This window comes from Pempheris klunzingeri, chromosome 3 (genome assembly GCF_042242105.1).
Source record: "Pempheris klunzingeri isolate RE-2024b chromosome 3, fPemKlu1.hap1, whole genome shotgun sequence".
Taxonomy (NCBI): Eukaryota; Metazoa; Chordata; class Actinopteri; order Acropomatiformes; family Pempheridae; genus Pempheris; species Pempheris klunzingeri.
The window spans coordinates 16,942,925-16,963,531 of NC_092014.1; the positions used below are offsets into that span (position 1 = coordinate 16,942,925).

The 20,607-nt window shown below is 40.2% G+C and overlaps 1 protein-coding gene across 1 annotated transcript in view; it reads right to left on the minus strand.

The window, feature by feature from the left end:
- Positions 1–934: 934 nt before the first annotated feature.
- Positions 935–20,607, minus strand: part of usp43a (ubiquitin specific peptidase 43a) — a 101,395-nt gene continuing 81,722 nt past the window's right edge. Inside the window, exons 12-16 of the mRNA XM_070856382.1 lie at positions 12,510–12,633; positions 9,431–9,676; positions 6,542–6,700; positions 3,292–3,453; positions 935–3,181 (exon numbers count right to left, since the gene is read on the minus strand). Of these exons, the coding sequence (XP_070712483.1) occupies positions 2,025–3,181; positions 3,292–3,453; positions 6,542–6,700; positions 9,431–9,676; positions 12,510–12,633 (1,848 nt within the window). The 3' untranslated portion in view covers positions 935–2,024. The remainder of the gene's footprint in view (positions 3,182–3,291; positions 3,454–6,541; positions 6,701–9,430; positions 9,677–12,509; positions 12,634–20,607) is intronic.

Here is a 20,607-nt window from a genome sequence, read left to right on the forward strand (position 1 = left end):
ATAATCATAACCATAATAAGTGTGATTGTAATCCTTAAAAGAGAACTGACATTTTTTGTCCAACTAAGTCTGAAATAAAAAAAATAATAAGAATATATATTTTGACAGCTAGTCTCACAGGGGACTCAAACCTATCTATACCATTCATCACGTCTGACTGGGTGTGAATACCTGAAGAGCAACCATCTGGCTATTGGCAATTGGCTGCAAATAAGCACTGTGTTAAATTAAATATGCTTGCAAGTGTGTAAAAATAAATCAGAGTATAAACTAAGCTCACAGTACATAAACACCATCACACACACGTAAAGTGCACAACAAAACCTTCATTATGCCGGATTCACAAAGGAAGCATTGTCAATGAGGAGGAGGTGGTGAAGGGAAACTTTTTTTTCTTTTTCAAATTGAAGAGGCATTATCCATGCCAAAATGAACTTTGGGGTTTTGGCTTAGAGCAGATGCATAGATAAAAAGGAAACACATATAACAATGTGTATTATATTTTATTTTATTATGATTATTTCTAATTTACTTAAATTTAGGCATTATAAATCTTCCACAATGTAGATTGTTCAGTCAAGGAAGATCAGTCATCTTTCTGATGACTGGCCAAATGTTGTATATGTTAGGCTAAAATATTCCAAGCTCTGCTACAATGAAGCTTGATTGCAAAAATCAGCATCAGTGAATGTAAGGTGAAAATTTCTCACAATCAAAGAACATTTCTGGGGCGTATTTTTTTGTGAGTTACCACTTTGGGAGCACATTCAACAAAATGTGTCTCCAAAAAAAAAAAAAAAAAAAACACTCAAGGGGAAATTTTTTTCCAACAACCACCAACGGTGGTGATAATTGCGGTGGCGACCTCCATATAACCAACAGCTTGATGTAACTGTTTTCTGACAGATGAAATCTTAAGAAAAAAACAAAAACAATAGCAGAACAAAACAAAGCATGGAATGCATTTAATTTGGTTAATTGATCTTATATAAAAGGTGATAAACATTCTCTAAGGGTGAATATTGCATGAATATTACACTTCACAGCAGACAAATGTATTTTCTTAATTCCCTTCCAACACAGGGAGATTAATCAGCAGTAAAGCGCTGCTGGTCCCAGTAGGAATTCATTGTCTCAGCCAAATAATGACCCAGCTCAGTGATTCGACAGAATACAACTCATACCCTGCCAGCTATCACAGTTAGAGGTCCTGGTCTTTAAATTTAATATGGAATAAACAACTGCAGTCTGGGTCATATGGGGATAAATCACTGCTTTGTAAAAACATTGTGTTCAACGTCATCCTGTGCTGTCAATAAACATTAAACAATAGATTAAATATGAACAACTGATGTTACTCAAAAACTGCAGCCTCAAAGCACCACCGTTAATCAAGTGGACACATTACATTCTTATAAAGGAACACAATCAGTGTGTCTTGATTGTAAGCAAACAACCATAAGAGTTCAAAATGGAGTGATGAATTCCAACACTCACACTACAGTAATAAGACACAAATGCGGATATTATGCTTGTATGTGTGTGTTTATGTGTGTGTGTGTGTGTGTGTGAGTGTGTGTGTGTGTGTGTGTGTGTGTGTGTGTGTGTGTGTGTGTGTGTGTGTGTGTGTCTGTGTGTGTGTCTGTGTGTCTGTGTAAGGGATTTCGTGCTTCCAGTGCTAAACAGACAAACTCATTGGTCTAAACTGCATATTTGTTGCTCAGGCACTTGTTTTAAGTAATAAAAAACAGAATAAAAATGGACGCCCTCTGACGTGTGATGAACAGGTCACATCATTTCATTCTGTTCTTTATGTCTCAGCATTAAATTACCCTTTATTTGCTCCATGTCTCTCAACTCTGCGGTAAAGGCCACCTGAGCCAGTCCATTTTCTGGGAACAAAGAGGCATACTTCTGCGAATTGAGCTCTATTGCTTAGATCTCAGAGATCGGACGTCATTTATTTTTCAACAGATAAAAGGCTTTGTGTGTGCGTGCGTTTGAGTAATATATTTCTATCTGTGTCAGAAACTGGACTCGGGGACTGTCCTTTTGCGTCCCAGCGAGGTTGTGCTGTAACGACTCCTCTGCAGAGTGCCATAGGATGGTTTGTCTGTTGTCAGGCTGCGAGAAGGTGCCGGGGCTGTGGCCATCCCATTACGATGCAAAGATGCTGTCCTTCGCATGCTCTGCTCCGCTTTGGTGGGGATGTTGGAGGAGCTTTGGGAGCGTTTGATGTCAGTTGTGGTTCGTCCAACCTTCCCATTTGCCAGCTCATCAGCCAGATGGCCCGCGCCGTTAGACTTGCCTCCTTCCACCCGGGTTCCACCTCCTGCTGTTCCATTGGACAGGGACAATCTAGAGAGGGTCCTTCTGCCTCCTTCCTCACCTCCTCCTTTCCCTGACTCACTCTCCTTGGACTTCCTTGAGTCCTTATCCTTCTTCAGGAAGTTACCTTTGAAGAAGGAGAGCAGTCCCTCGTGGCTCTTGGGCACTTCTCCTTGCTTAGTCTTATAGTTTCCTTCACATGCACCGTGGTGTTCTTTTTCAGCCCTGTCAGCTTTTTGTCTTCTCAGAGTCCCATCATGAAGGCTGGGAGTGCTGTAGCTGGGCTGAACTCCAGCACTGGACCTCCTTTTTTTCTCAGTATCCTGCGAAGCTTTGACAGAGCTCTGCTTCCTGGCATCCTTACTCCTGGTGAGGGTGTTACTGCTAGAACTGCTGCTAATATTCATGGTGCTCTCATCTCTTGCGTGGCTCCCCTTGCTGCGTCTCAAGCTGGCTGTTTTATCTGACGGCCTCCTCTGGCCCTCTGGTACCTGTGAAGGCTCATCTTCTGCCTTACCCACACAACTTAAGCTCCCAACACTAGAAGAACGAAGACTGGTTGCAGCCCGGCCACCAGCAGCTTCTTTTGCACTGCGTGGTTCACTCATCAGTGTTACTATTGGATCTTTCGTGCACCGGGGCCGTCGGCCAGATTCCAAGTACTGTACCAGTTCCACAGGAGCAGGATCTTGGATAGGTGGAGGCACTGGATCAGGTTTCCGTCTGTCCTTTGACCCAAAGGACCATCGCAGGGGAAGCACTTTGCTCAGGGTGTCCTTGGTCTTGCTGGGGGCTCTCATGCTCACGCTGCGTCCCTGAAGACCCCTGACGAATGGCCTGCTCTCAAAACCCCCTATCAATTATTTAAAGGAGAAAATGTTTTAGTTTTTACATTTAAATGGAAGACTTTTACTCTGAAGTGATCATGACTGATAAGGGCAAATCCTGGGTGTGGCCCTTTACCTCTTTCCTCTTTAGAACCACTGTCGAGGAAGACTGGGGACTCCGGTGAGTCAGGTACGGAAGATGGGCAGGTGGTGGAGGATCTAGACACCAGACTGCCTCTCTTACTGTCTCCTGTCAACCGGATTAGCCAGTGGTCTGACGTTGATGAACTTGTGGATCCTGTGAGACACACAGGGGGAAGAAGGGGCTCAGAGGAATACAAACGATAAAAGAGTACTCTACCAATCTAGCATTGCTCTCCTATAACATTGTTGGACTAATGATGGACAGTTTAAAACAAAAATGTTCTCAGAGCTGTTATCGTTCTTTTTTATTCCATGCATTAGTATTTCGTGTCTTACTAAGGTGGGAAGTGCTTTATACTGTTTGGTAGTTTATGTTGTACAAGCTTATCATGGGTTTTGTTTGTTTGTAGCCATGTTAAGCTCACTGACAGTTTTCTGCTGTTGAAAGTAGGAACAGTTATGCTGGAAGTAAAGAAGGAGACATAGCTCCTTGCTTGCCGTTGTGAGTCAAGTTGGTCAGAGGACCTGATTAAGAAAGAGCCTGTGTCAGTATTGTGGGCGAGCATGTTTTGCCCTGCAGCGTTAAATGTGAAAAGAACACATTCACATTTTGGTCATTTGTGTCTCCACCTCCTCTGCACTCCACCCTGTAACCTGGAATCAGTGGTCAGCCATTGATCATCTCTGTCTATCTCCTCCATACCTCCACTGACTCTCTTTCAGTAGGAGGCTTACAGAGGTGGAGAAAGTGAGGATTAAAGAAACTCAAGTGTATGATGTGTGCAAGTCATAAACCCTTTTTAACTAGCTAAAGGGAATCTTCTTTCCACAATGTATTGTCTCTCCTTTCGAAGTGAATTTTAGCTTAGGTAGGGAGAGAGGGGGATTTGTTTCACTTAGAATTAGTCATTAGTTTGACTTTTTAGACTCCCATGGCAAGCTGTTTTCATTGCTGCCTCATGTCTGTGGTTTGAGGTTTGAATTTTCTATCATTTCTGTCTGTGCTTGTGTCTCACTTCCTCGGAAAAAGGGGGATTAAAAGTAGAATAGCTGGGAAAAAATACTGGTAAATCCCACTGAAAGTATCTATTGATTCATTAAGGTGTACTCAACCATTCTCAAATGTGAGTCACACTAGCTGCAACTTCAACTATGATTGTTTATGTCTTTTTTCAAATGACACAGTTCATAGGGCATGCACGGACATTACTCTGCAGCACTCAGTGCTCAATTTTAAAGCTACAATATGCAGGAAACAGCAGTTGTAAGACATAACTGTATGAAACTGTATGAAGGTGAACAACTGGCCTGATTGTACTGTATGTGACTGACAACAGGTGCCTAAAGAATCTGCCATGGATGTATTGCTTTTAGTTGACAATGAGACATCACACGAGCTAGTGGTTTTCCGTCCGACATTTGCTGGGATGATTAATGTATGGTGTGTCACTGTCATTGGTTTATTGTATACTGCTGTTTGAGTGCTTCTATTGAGATCTTTTTGTTATTGCCAACATTGTTGTTTGTTGTTACCAGTGACGCAAATGTGACACTCTGTGGGAAACGGCTCCATCTGCCACATGGAGTAGGCGTAACATAATGTAACCATGACAAACAGTAAATAGTGATAGAAAGTTTTACTGTTGAAATGTAAATATGAATATCAGAGACACAATGATCTAGTGGCTGTATTCTGGTCTTTAGTGCTGACACTCATGTTGCTTCTAAATATGTGTAACAATGGGACTGCAAGTTGTTTGTTTTTGAATATTTCTCAATGTGGCAGCATGGTGGTGTGGTGGTTAGCACTGTTGCCTCATAGCAAGAAGGTTTGAATCTTTCTGTGTGGAGTTTGCATGTGTCCCTGTGTTTGCGTGGGTTCTCTCCGGGTACACTTCCTCCCACAATCCAAAGACATGACTCTAAATTGGTGACTCTAAATTGCCCGTAGGTGTGAGTGTGAGTGTTTGCCTGTCTCTATGTGTCTGCCCTGCGGTTGGCTGGCGACCAGCCTAGGGTGTACCCCACCTCTCGCCCAAAGTCAGCTGGGATAGGCTCCAGCTCCCCCGCGACCCTGACGGATAAGCGGTATAGATGATGGATGGATTTCTTGTCACCTTGATACTTATTGTTTCAAGTCATTTGAGGTGTGTGTTGTGCACGTATCTAATGCATGGATTCTGAGTATGAGAGTGCGCTGAGAATTCTTTATGGCATTTTGGGGTCCTTTTTCTTCAAACTAGGTAATTGTCAGTCCAGTCTTTTGTGTACCATGATGTTGTGACTCTGGACTTCAAAGCATGAAAAGTGCCAGTATCATAGCAACTCACAAAGGAGGAAAAGCAGTAAAGCATGAATTCGAAATAAGGCACCGGCTCTTCAAAATGAGCCCTCATAAAGTAGACACTGCTATGGTTAACAACACATTTCTTGATGTTCACTCCTCTCCGACAAGTCAGGAAATGGCTGACTGTCAGTTAATGACTTTAGTTGTATTTGATTGGCCTTTTCGTCTGAATAGTTGTAACTGTAAAATATGAATAATTAGAATCATTCATAATAACATGATACTCAAAATAGTTCATGCGTGTTTAGAACTACAGAGAATGCAGTGTGATGTTCCTTCTGTCCTCCTTTCAATGTATCTATATTTCTTTGAGGTATTCACTGGCCAGCTCCACGGAGAAGTCACTAGGGTAATGGTAATGCAGAATTATTTCTATAGCAGTATACAATATGTGTTCCTACTATTTATTGATCAGCGCTGTGGAGAAACATTCATATTCTTACAGTATAGCGAACAGAACATGTACAGTAAATATGCAGTTGCTATGCATATATTTCGCACTGACTGAACATTTTTGTGGTTCAGCAGGTCCAGCAAGAACATAATGAATACATTTGTACAATATCTGCATTGTAGCTTATTCAACTGGTGGAAGTTAAAACAAAACAATGGTGAATGTTTAAAAGGATCTGTGTTACACGGTTCTCTCAACTGCAACTCTGCAGTGGCTCACTGAGCAAATGAGAAGTGATTTGCAGTCCTTTTGGTGCAAACCAGGGTATAACACTGTCATCCAGATGCTAAGTTACTCCTTGATACTCTTAGTTAGAGCAAACTCATTAATTCCGACATTGTTTGTCTTATATATGCCTTATGTCTTATATATACTTATATATGCTTTTTTATCCATTGAATTAATTGTGTTTTCCTGTTTGATGGTCACATGATAGCATACCTCTGACAGAGCAGCTGGCCGACCATGGAGGAATGGTATTGCGTCTCTGGTAGAAAAGGATGTAGGCTCCTCTGGTGCATACTTCTTCTTCTGGAACCAGGTCTACACTGCTGTCATCGTAACTATACCACTGTCCATCCACTGAGTTCCTACAGTAGGCTGGATTAGAAAAGTATGAATAATGGGAATTTGAGCATATGAATCATAATGGCAATTAAGTGAAAGTGCTCACATCAAGTCAAGGATTACTTCGATAGGATAAGGCTGACATTATTATTCTTATCAGCACATCCTGAAGAAACCACTAACCAGTAACATGTTTTTTGAAGTAATGTCGTCTTCATATTGCTTTTTTAAACAAAAAAGGCAGACATCTTTTAATCTCTGTGCCATTTTCCTTCATTGCAATGTGTGGCTAGTTAATTTCAGCTAAGCAATGTAAAAAAAGAAACTGTTGCCTCGCACAAAGACCTGATCTCTAGAAGATCAATAATGATGCAGCTGAGTTCTTTCAGAACGCACTATGCTAGCTGCTCTCATTATACTATGAAAAAATTTAAAGCAAATGTCTGGGTCTTTATGTGATGATGAATAGGTACAGTATATCAGGCTGTGTTTCTACAAAAAATACTGACAAACTCATATCTGGTTTTTATCTTGCAATGGGATTTGTTTTTATGCTTTACACAAAAAACAGTTAAAAGAAAGTGGTCCAAACTTATAAAGGTATGGATAAATGGTAACACATAAAAACAGTGTAGAATTGTACATTCATATGAATTCTCAACTAACCAAACATCTTCCTGTTTGTTGTGTTGCGTCATGTCAAAATGCTGGAGGCTCCTACGTCTGCCTCCGTGCCATAAAAAAGCCAGGGACAGGATGCAGATGCGTAAGCCAGCTGTCATAGAAATTCCCACCGACACCAACTCTCCTACATGTTACCCTCAGTGCTGCGTGTCTTCACTAACCATCTCCTGTAATTACAGACCTGGTCTTCATCTGTGTATTAAGTTTCCCATCCTGTCAGGCCCCTGAACTCATCACCTATTTACTGGCCATTGTCTCCCAAAAGCTGAAGGAATGTATAGACATAGAAATGACTGAGCCATAGAATTTGACAGAAAGAGGCCGACTCCTTTTTTCTATTCCCTTAAACACATATTTCATTAACAAAGAAACACTATTTGTACTATTGTCCCATTTATTTTAATTATTAAATATAAGCTTCTCTCTTTCTTCTTTCATGAATTATTTTGAGCTTTGACTTTACTCAAATGGAAACATCATCAGTTAATTTAAATTCATATAATGCAGAACGTTTCTCCTTGAACTCCTCCTTATGTATTTACTTTATGTTATTACTCTTCCAGCCCCTGAATGTGTTTCACTGATATTCTATTGTTGGACTATTTTAATTGAAATTCTGTATGGTGGATTCTTAGGCATTATGTGAGGGTGAGTGAAGGGTAGGCTTCATTAACCAAGTCTATCTATATATGGTCTGAAAATCCATGACACTGTTGGTAATTAATTAGGAGGCACTGAAGTTTTATAGAATCACCCTCTACAGGTACACTTTCAGTTCTGATGTATGAATGCACCCACTGAAACTACCCAAAGTCACAGAATAATATAGTAACTAGGCTCTATGTCCTCTGCAACCTCATCAACATTGGCAACCACAGTGAGATACTACATCATCAAATGATATGACTAAATAATTGAATGGACCAGTAAGGGATTTACTGAAATACTGCAGTCATCATATTTGTGACATTAAGGTTTGATGTCAACAAAGTCCCAACAAAGAGAAGCTTAGTTGTCATTGATCCTAAGATTACTCCACCAGTTTAGTACTATACTCCTTTAACAGTGTGGGACTCATGACAAAAAAAAAGGTAGAACCAGAGAAAAAAAAAAAAAAAGCCTTTTAGTTTATGCAACTTCTTCTTTGTCAACCATCTCCATGACAACTGGGCAAAGCCCATCCTCTGACAAACCATACGATGACTTTTTTAAGAGCCAGTCTTTATACCACTTAATGAGATGGGTTGAAAGGTGTATGTCTATACCTTGAACAGTAAAGGATAATAAGCCGTAAGTTACAGCCAGTCACATTTATTGGCCTTGTATATGTTGAGCAGGCATGAGCAGAGTGGCAAAAGAATACCAAGGACATTTCCTCTATTTTACATTGCAATATGGTATTCTTATCCTCAAATTTGATAATAAATCCTTCACTGATAATCGCACCACTACATGTGTATGGGGCTTTTTAGAAATGCACATAATTAAGTGTAAATGAAACTAAAGAAGTGCTTGAAAGAAGTGGTCCATTGAAAACTGATGATTGAGACAGTATTAAGTGCAGCACATTAATGGTTCTACCTTATAAAAGGCCGTCTGTGTCCTTCTGCTCTCTCTCTTGGGCTGAGTTGCTGGCTGACCACATGGCCAGCAAACCTTTGTTGTTTAGTCCATTCATATTTCTGTTAACTTATGTTGTGTTAATAAATATCTCCTTGCTACTTTTGGTGTGTACTCTCTCCTTTGTTGCAACCCGTGAGCCAGGGTTGCAACAATCATTAACAGCATCAGTAAAATTAATGAATAAACTATACTGGAAACTGGAACTGAAATGACCCAAAGCAACAGTCTGCCTAAAAATAGCAATAATGTTTCATCTGCAATAACTTCTGCTCTGAAAAAATCTGGTCTGATCTACAGTCAAAAATCTTTAGGTGTTATGAAATGAAGGAAAGTAAAGAAATGGTCATATCTGTAAAGGTGTGTTCACAAAATGATAATATTTTTAGCTGACAATGTCACAAACAGAGTTAACAGACTTATTGTGCAGTTAATGTAATATACCACCCAATTGCATACCAGTATAATGTCCTCCGTGCATTCCTCCATGATGGTTACACACAGCGTAGAGGTCGTACAGATAGTCGTGGGGTAGGTTCATGTCAGCAGGTGGGTGGTGTTGGCCTGAGGGCTGCTTCCAGGAAGGTGGCCAGGCCCCTAAGCTCAGGTTCCTCATGCTCTGACTCCTCTTTACTACATGGGGGGCCATGTCCAAACCAGTCAGAGGGAAACGCACCAGGGTTGACAGCTTGTTCCTCCGCTCGCCTACCTGTTTCAACATATGTGCAGGCATGAAAAATAACAAGTGAAAATTTTCAGGTGGAAATTTAAGAGGGGTGGACGTTAAAGAAATAAATCCAACACTGAACTGAGCTTTTAAATTAATGCTGCAGCAATAATATAAAAGACTAATAAAAACTATATACAGGTGCATCTCAAAAAATTTGAATATCATGAAAAAGTTAATTAATTTCTGTAATTCAATTCAAAAAGTGAAACCCATATACTATATAGATTCATTACACACAAAATGAAATATTTCAAGCCTTTATTTGTTTTAATTGTGATGATTGTCGCTTACAACTCATGAAAACCCCAAATTCAGTATCTCAGAAAATTAGAATATTGTGAAAAAGTTCAATATTGTAGACTCACAGTGTCACCTGGTTACCTGGTCACCAGTGTTACCTGGGCCAAGGAGAAAAAGAACTGGACTGTTGCTCAGTGGTCCCAAGTCCTCTTTTCAGATGAAAGTACATTTTGCATTTCATTTGGAAATCAAGGTCACAGAGTCTGGAGGAAGAGTGGAGAGGCACAGAATCCAAGTTGCTTGAAGTCCAGTGTGAAATTTCCACAGTCAGTAATCATTTGGGGAGCCATGTCATCTGCTGGTGTCGGTGTCCACTGCGTTTTATCAAGACCAAAGTCAATGCAGCCATCTACCAGGAAATTTTAGAGCACTTCATGCTTCCATCAGCTGACAAGCTTTATGGAGATGCCGATTTTCTTTTCCAGCAGGACTTGGCACCTGCCCACACTGCCCAAACTACCAAAACCTGGTTTATTGAGCATGGCATTACTGTGCTTGATTGGCCAGCAAACTCCCCTGACCTGAACCCCATAGAGAATCTATGGGTTATTGTCAAGAAGAAGATGAGAGACACCAGACCCAACAATGCAGACGAGCTGAAGGCTGCTATCAAAGCAACCTGGGCTTCCATAACACCTCAGCAGTGCCACAGACTGATCGCCTCCATGCCACGCTGCATTGATGCAGTAATTCAAGCAAAAGGAGCCCCAACCAAGTATTGATTGCGTACATGAACATACTTTTCAGAAGGGCGACATTTCTGTATAATTTATTTATTCTTTTTAATTGGTTTTATGTAATATTCAAATTTTCTGAGATACTGAATTTGGGGCTTTCATGAGCTGTAAGCCACAATCATCACAATTAAAACAAATAAAGGCCTGAAATATTTCATTTTGTGTGTAATGAATCTATATAGTATATGAGTTTCACTTTTTGAATTACAGAAATTAATTTTTTGTGATGCACCTGTAGTTCTGAAACGATTTCACAAAAGAGATAAAACCACAAGAGAAGACCACTACATATCAAACCATTTTCTAAAGATTTAAAATGTATTTTTACATTAAGAGCACAACAAAAATGTATTGTAATCAGTATACACACTGACTTTTTGAGTATATTCAACGTTGAGTATTTTCAACTTTGTTTGTGAACTAGCAATCTAAATTCTATGAAAGTGGGACAGACTTTTGGAGAAGGCCACACCTTGAGAGACCACAGGGAGGTCTACTGGGTCTACTGAAGGTCTACTAAACCTACTGGGAAGCTTCAATGTTCACTGATGGACAACTTGAAGGAGAGTTTTTGATGCAAACAGCCTTCAAAGTCACAGAATGGTGATGCAAATCGCGGATTTGTTTCACCTGCGGGGAAGCAATGACCTAGTGTATAAAGCTGTGCAGTGAGGAAAAATATTCATGATTATGAGATTCGTGCCCTCTGTGGAGAAGGCAGCACAGTTAAATGCATTTTAGGCGTGTATCTTAGGTGGGAAGCAACAGTGGCAGGAATGCCCGTAAGTAATTACTGACTAATACTTGTCTTTATTTATTTGTCTTTATTTCCTGCAGTGTGACATGAACCATCTCCTAAAAGACAAGCAGAATGTTTCAAGCCGGTGTTTAAGTAACTCCTTCTAGCTCATCTCTGGTGCACTCAAGAGCATCATTTTATGTTCTCATTTCAATAAACAGTCAGAATGCATAAAACATCACTTCACGTGTGTGTGTGTGTGTGTGCTCCAACAGCTCTAGACAGAGGCAAACACTCTACCGGGGGAGATGGAGGATACATGGGATTGACTCCTTTCTTTCGCTCTAGCTGAGGCCACTGAGATTGCTTTAAAGCTTTGCTGCAGGAACATGCTGGATGTTGATTTTCTGTTGTGACTGAAAAACGTCTTTAATGGTGAAATCAGTGAAATCAGGGGCATCGATTGCCATTTAAAATATGGGGACCAGAGTTTCAATGTTTCAACAGTGAAACAAACTCTCAGCCTCATTTCATTTTGTAGTCTAAATTTCCATCTAACTGGGCAAAATTCTGCTCTGAAATATCGATGTTGCCTTTCTGTCTGCATTCTTGCTCAGTACTTGTCTCAGCCCTCCCTCATTTCCTCCCAAACAGTTTAGTTCTTCAATGTTCTCCAGTTAGGCTAGCTATTGATCTGATTGAGTTGTTTATCATTTGGTTACTTCCTCATAGAAAGTAAGAGCACAACAAAACGCAATTATACAGAAAACATGGATACAATTCTAAAGCATCAGCCTGATTTTTTGACCACTTAGAGTCATTGATATTATTACCTTGTAATACCAGTAACACTGTAGAGCTGAGGGTGGCTCCATCACTACGAGTGAGTGGATGACCCATTTCACATTACACACGGTCATTTAATCAATTGTTAGTTGAAAAATATTGATTAGTGCATCTTTGAAAGATAAATAATTCAACAGAAGTTAAACCAGAGTACGTTTCATCACCAGAGGCCACTTCACAGCTCACCTACCTGTCGGAAGCGCTTGAGATGCAGAATGAGTATGTCAGGGAGAGTCCACAGGCTCATCTTCACCATGCCCTGCTGGAGCTGCTTACAGTGGGGACACTTCCAGGCATCGTCTGGGGCAAGCTGGAATCATTAACAGTGAATCAATCAATTACATGGTTATAGAAATCAAACAGAAATGTTAGTATAACTGTCACATGTTTATTCATTAATTCAATCTGCCTGGATCAAAACCCTGTGAGGCCAGCACTTGCCCTCATTTTCTTTTTCACCATAATCATACCTAATTCATTAAGCTTTTTCATCGCTTTTTAAATGCACCTAGTGTCCTTGTTCAGTTATGAGAGCCAGATTTCATTTTTTGTTCCCTTCCTCTGTGCTGGTTTTTTATTTTGGTGGCTTTCATTTGCCATTTGGTTTTTCAGCACCTTAAGGCTTTTGGAACTCGCTGTGCGAGATGCTCAGTGAACTCTTGGATTTTTACATGCTCTTTGGAGCTTGTAAAGATTGTAAAGAATTGTTCCAATTTCACCACAACAGAAGGCACCAAGAGCAAAATTTCATAATAAGTGTTAGCTGCCTGTTTTTGTGCTTGCTTATGGATTCAGAGGGTCTGTAACTGCAGACTGAGAGAGCTCGCTTTTCACGCTGCAGAGAGGAAAAATAGGTAACTTTACAAAAATGATTCTGTTGAAATGAACTACAACAGCCCATACGTTATAGCTAAATCATACCTACATCAATTGCTATGGCTGCAGGGACGTCATGCCTCTCTCCCACATACGCTGAAGTAAAACTGTCGTTGCTTGGATTCTGTTCTCATGAAATTAAATTGCCTTGTCTCATGTTGGTGCGTCATTTAACAAAACTTAATTAGTGCAGAAGAAAAACATTTTTTAGGCTTTACAATCCTGTCCATCACCACCAAATTTTAGTGGGCAGTAGAATCATTTTCTGCACCTCTGCCATAGAAATCACTGAAATGAATACATGCCCTACTACATTCCTGATGAGAGAAATGATTGCCGAGTACGGATGTCTGCTGCGCTGAGAGCTGCAGTGACTGCTATGGCACTACATGTGTGTGAGAGAGTGTGTGGGTGAAGGATGGACATGGTAAATCAAAAGAAGTTCGTTTATTTGATTTGCTTCATTTATTGCGGTTTCAAAAGATTATAAGTAGTTGTTTGAGAATCCGACTGCACTTACACTAAACTACATCATTGCAACAGGTCTGCTATGGTGAAACTATATGGTTTCAAAGTTGAACTATTAAAAGAGCATTTTGGATACTTTGCAGTGTACGTTCTTATGGTGTTGCTTCATGCAGGTGTTTCAAAAACATGGGCAACCTGCTGAGAAATATTACTTGATTACAAAGGCAGGGATTTATAAATTAGAAAGGAATATAGGGGCTATGAATCACAAGTGAAACAAAAATGACCAGCGTCAGATCTGGCAAGGTGTTCACACCATCAGCGGAAAGATGAGAAATATACACAAATCTCTTATATTGTGATTTATTTTTGTGCATGCAGCAGCATATCATTTCATCCCTTTCCTCTTACGCCATACGCACGCAGGCAGGTGAGAATGAATTATGGTTACAGACCCCACCCCTACCACATCCACAAAGGCTAGAGCTGCTTTTCTTTATAATGCCATTATACACCCACAAAGGTGTGATTTGGTCCAAACATACCGAGCTGAGCGCAGAAAGAGAACAGGAAGGTAGACAACCCACTCATTATACCAACAACATTACAATTAGCGCAGTATCTTCTATCATAAATCACATCATATTATAACAATAAAGTTGCCTCTTCGTTGCATGGATTGTGCTGCCTTAAAGTAAATGTCACAGAGATGACATGGCGCGATGTGCTTCAATAAGCTTTATTGTTTTGGGAATTTTTGCAAGTGAAACTAAGTTCCAGTAATGCAATACAAAACTCATACATATTCACTTTTTGTATACAGCTACAGATATGGAAATACAACAGAGCTGAAACGCTCTAAACATAACGAACTATGACAGTAAAGAAGTTATTTCATCACAGAACAGAGGACAGAAGAGTAAATAAATTGACTGCATTGAATAATTGCAACATAGAACACCTGAGGGCTTTACTTCATTATATTGCATCTTATTTTGAAATGTCACCCAGGGCTTTGACTTTGTTTTCCTCATAAACTGATGCAGAAAAGGCCCATATTGCTGTACAGCAATTCACCACAATGAAGGAAATGAAATGCGCGATGCTCAAAATTTCCCGAGAGACCCCAAGACCACCTGCTTAACACGTTGCAGTGTGTGTGCAGTGCTCCATGACATCTGAATCACTGCTGGGGTCACCATGAAGGCGGCTGAGGAAGAGGATCCAGTGCCACCACCATCACTTCTGCAAGGGGATGAACATGGAGGTCAGCATTGTGTGTGCCCCACACAAGCATCCCTCACCAGTGTAAAGACCATCTCACTGTGTAAAGTCAATAATTGGCTCAAATATTCCATTTAGGTATCAGTCAATAATTCTGGACCTTTTCTTCACATTAATAAATCAAGAACTTGCCTTTTCTTTCACACACTGCTTGTCATATTCATTACAGCGGATCGTTCTGAGTAACACTAAAACCATTAACATTAACATCTGTAAAATCAAGGCTAAAGGAGCTTCCAACTGGTCAAACTACTCTAAGTAATAAATGTCTGAGTGTCTGAATATGAAATAAAGTATTAAGTAGTCACCTATGGGTTTAACAGATTGTTGAAAGTTCAAAATATATAAGCATATTAGCAAGTTATACCATAAGATGGAAAATGCTTCATAAGAACGGTAACTTACATGATGATCTGCGTTCCTTGTCTGTCATGTTGATGTTGTTTGCTTTTTGTGAACGGCTGGACGGTGCGTCGCTTTAAATGCTGTTGCCGCGAGGAATTGAGGGCCAGCCTTATCTGGTGCAGTGTATCCTATGCTAAAGGAGGGTAAGACAGGAGGCACTGAAGCACCTTTTCTTTGCATTTAGAGAATTCAAACAGCTCTTATCATAGCTGCCAATTACATTCCTCCTGAGTAATTTCACTCAGTAAGGTACACTATCAGATTTAGTGCAGTCCTATGGGTGCCCATGGATAACTTATATCAGCAGTAACTAAAAAATCTCTTCAGTTTTATTATTATGTTATTATTTTATTACAACATTATCTGCACTGTATACAGGGTGGCGTCGCTACAGTTTCTGAAAGCAGAACTCAACGCTACCGGTTGCAACAAAAGAGGGGTTTGATTATAATCTCACTACATACAATAGGAAGAAACCACTGTGTGTGAGAAGAGACGTAATACACACAGTGTGAGCCATTTATGCTGGCAGGAAGCATCTGCCCTTCTATCTTTTCATCTGCATTTATTGATTTTTAGCTTTCATTTTGCTATTTTAAACAGTTTGATACTTCTAACTAAAGGTTTGAACGTCAAACTAACACTAACACTGACACTAATACTATTAGATTTCATTGGGTCATACCAAAGTCAAACATTTCTTCTTAATCACAGCAGATTTTGTGAACACAAAGGCAGGTCATGAAATGCCCAGCTCCACAGTCACAGATAAGAGACTTTCATACACATATTTCATCATGGTATTTTACCTGGAAAGGATACCAAAAAGACCGGAGGTTGGCTGTAGTTTTTTCCTTCCTACTATCAGCTTTTCATTTTTGCCAGTGTGATTTTATCATTCAATCAAAATACACATTAAAGCAGGACTATGAAGCTGCTGATGAGCAGCAGCAACAGCGACCTCTGCTGCCACAAAGTGTTACTACAGGACACTGCCACATTCAAATGTGTTAATATCTGAGCGACATCGCGAACCGCGCTGTTCTAACAACCGCAAAAACATTCAAAGCAGAACAGACTTCAACACAAGACCGGGCCAGAGAGCAAAAGTAAAACACATCTGCACCCACAGCAGTTACACCATAGAACTGTAGTTGGTGGTGCGTCACAAAGTGACATAATACTATTCTCCCAATTACAAGTCAGTGTAAGCTTTTATTTTAAGGTAAAATAGTTGCATAATGTTCCTTTTAGTGGAGAATCTGTGTTTAACTGGCATCACATGTCCAATACAGGGCACTGAGGTAGTTTAATGAAAACTTAAATTATTGAATAAAGAATAAATATAATAAAAAATTTATTTCCAGGAACTGTATATCGGATACTGGCTGAGCAGAATACACAAACAAAGTTCACAGGTTACACATCGGGGCCATGTGTTTCTCGCTGTCAGAGACACAGAGGGGGTCAGGGGCCATCACAGTCATGGATGTGATGCAAGTGGGGAAAAGAAGACGGGAAACACTCACTGCTGACTGTATAATAGCTTGTAGCTCCTGGCTTCACAACTTTATATCCAAAAGAAATACAAAATGCTGCTACCTGATTGTGTTTCTTATTTGTGAGTTTGCATGTTCATGTTTGTATTGTCAACTAGCTTGGAAGTATTACTGTTTATAACTAAATCCACAAGGTGTCTGTTAAACTTAACACATCAGTGTCTGAGCATCCTTTAGCCTCAAACATGTGATGTTTGATCTGTTTTTAATCCTTTGTACATTACGAGTGCAAATATCTGTGTTGAAGTTACTTAGCAGTAAGGTGCAGTCATTTATATAGTTTTGTTAAAATCCCCCAAAATGTAGTCTCTGATCAATATGAGGGAAGTGACCAAGCTCCAAGCAGGCATGTCCCCTGACTTGCCAGATGCTGCTTCTCTGAACTCCACCTGTAAAAAGACCTTCGCTCCAATGCCACTTTGGACTTCTGAATACATGTGAACCATTTTTGTTTTCCAGCTGGAATTTTTCTTTTCTTCTCGCTCGCTTTGAAGTGCCCAATCTGTTCTTTGTGCTACACCACCACCCTTGGCTGCCACATTTTCTGCTCCACACCTCCCCAGCCGCAGCGCCGTCTCCTTCATACGCATGACGTCACCCTGCCATCTCATGAAGGAGCAAGTATACATCTCATTTCTGTTTGATTTAGAAGTTTGCCCTCTCTTAACAAACTAATTACTAATTAAACTAATTATGAATTTATTACCGCTTTTACCAGCAGCATCCAGTGACAGTTGCTAAGCTGTTCTAATTCATCCATTAGTCTGCTGCTTAATTTGCTGCTATTCATTCTGTTCTTCCTTTGTCTGTATTGTACATGTACTTGGTGTTTTGATCATGACCTTCTTATCAGTGTCCACTAGATGTTGTAGTAATAAATGTGCATGAACATAAAGCTTTCCTGCGTTTTCTGTGGCTTATGTACAGTCAGTTTACGTGAGTCCCTTCTTTGAGTTTTTTTTTCCCTAAGCTCAAGTTGTCCCTGCCAACATCAGTCTAGGCTGATCACCAACATATACTATGCTGATTCTGAGTCTCTATCACAGGATGAATAGTTGAGGCAGGTTCACATTAAGTCTGATTATGCTTTACTTTTTTCATTTCCCCTACATATTCTTGTTAAAAGAGGACCAAGTCCTAAATAGAGTTTAGAGTGCTTAGCTTGTCTGGGAATGTTATTTCAACTCTATTAAACAGAAAATCAGATGCTAACAGTGCTGACTGAGAACTGAGCCAAAAATGGGGGTAGAATGGACATATTTCTGGTCTATGGCAGTGGAGATTTCACGCCTCAGCCCCCTCACTATTTTAAAATTCACATCACACTTTCTTTTTGAAAATAACACAATGTCAATCACTGACTCTCCCAAAGACTTCTCATCTCACTTAATGAGAGTGTATTATGCAAAATAAGTAAAGTCTAGTCTTGGGATGAAATTTGCCATTAGAGATATTATTTAAATGGCAAGGCTGGTATTATCTCTTCATTGTTTGTGCAAAATCCCATGAAAAAGCCCAAACTAACATAACTTTTTTCCTTACCAAAACATACTGTGCATCGCTGAAGTCCAATCTATTTTATACTAACAGACAGATTATATGATGTTAGTTTTAGTTTGTGTCCTCGTCTGGTGGTATTATTTGGTTCCTTTCATTCTAATTTACTCTTAAGTATCCTGAGGGTGTGTATTTTTAATCTAAAGAGAACCTAAATCAAACCGTTTCCTTAACATTTACTTTACCCTGAAATAAACTTACATGAACCCAAATTAAATTATTGCCAAAAATCTTATTTTATGAGAGGAATGCATATTGAGTGATGAGCAGCTCCTCATTAGATTTGACAGGCTGTCCGTCTACACTTTGGCTTGTAAAATAAGACTGGATTTGGAGCAGCAGACTCGTGGCAGCAGAGCTTTTCCTGCTGTGCACCAATTACTTATTATGCACCCCACTTCCCCTCCGCTGGCTCATTTCACTGAGCAATTAGTATTGTTTTTACAGTTTATAAACCTACTGTGGGCATGACTGCAAACATAAGGCTCTGAAATTATCTGCCCATTTATAAGGAGTGAATAGTCACAGCAACCTGTAGCCATCCTTGATTGCACACGTCTTCGAGGTGGCTGCTTATCTCCCATCCACAACGTTAAGAATATTAACTTCAGACCAACACAACCATTATAAACTACATTATGTAGTGTGCAAATGTGCACAGCAAACAATGACATAGCAAGCAACAGCTCACCACTGAATCCTTCACCATTTGTGAGGAATAAAATAAGTAAAGGACATGTTGAGTGAGAGACTAATAGAGTTTACTTCTAGTTCATGCGTGGCAGTGTGGTACCACGGCGCCTGAGCCAGTCTTTACTCAACCAAGTCTGTGGATACCGTTTAAAGTTTAAAAACACTAGGTAGATAAAATGAACTCTGATATGATATTAAGTCTTATCTTACAATCTCAGAGTAACTTGAACAGAATCCAGATGCTACAGAAGTAAGTTGCAATAAACCGGACAGATTATTTGGAGATTTCAAGCAAACTCCCAAAAAGTAATTGTAATTAACTAGTTATACTGATTTACTTCAAGATGGCACTGCTGTGTTTGTACGCGCTGTTTTATTTTGTTTTGTTTGTTAATTAATCGTTTTGCTACCTGGGATTCTTATGCCAGAGAAAATATTATGAGCATCAGGGAATCAACTCCTGCAGATTCATTTCTTTTATCCGTGGAATTCTCGCACGACTCAAGAATTCGCACGCCACGTTTTTCTCTGATGAGTGATCACTGTGCTACAAACTGGAAAAACTTCAACTGCAACATAGACTTTTCTTCATCTTTCCTTTGGTCCTTCACTGCAAAGGCAAAATGTCTGGAGAGATCTCAGACCGATCATTAGTGCTTCGTGCCCCCCACTCCATTAATAACTTAGCCAACGACCTGAAGGGGTTCTTCTCTTGATTTGAAAGAGATACAGAAGAGGAGGATGGACCCTCCTGGAGGGACATGTGCCACCGATAGATAGAAGAGGTGGCTGATATCAAGAAATCCTAACAGTGCCTGGAAAAGGCGGAATTAAAAGACAGCACAGAAGCACCAATCATGGCAGCACAAGAGCAGGCACTTGGTACAAGGTCAATAGAGGCGGGGGTCTAGCACACCCGACAGGACCCCAGGTGCAGGCGGTGCAAAGATGCTCTTGAAACAGTCCAGCACATAATAGCAGGATGCAACATGCAGGCAGGAACAGCGCACACAGGACACTATAACCAAGTGGCTGGCATAGTGTACAGGAACATCTCTATACTTCCAGATCCAGACTGACAAACTGGTGATGGGCTAACCAACCGGTAATCACTTAATCATGGTGCTGATTGACAAACAACAGAAGAAGGCAGTGGTGACAGATGTAGCAATCACGAGGGAGAGCAACACCAGGAAGAAGGAACATAAGAAGCGCGAAAAAAATAAGATGTGGGGATTAAAGGCAGCAGCGGTGCCAGTGGTGATCGGAGCACGGGGAGAGTGGCTGCAGCAGAGCTGGTAGAGGAACTAAGCTTGAGGAAGACACAGCACCACGAGGGAGGGCGGTGATAAGGAGACAGCTGCCAGGAGACTTTTTTTTAATTACTTTTGCTTGTCTTTTCTTGCATTCTCTGACAGTTTCTGATTTTGACATGAACTCTT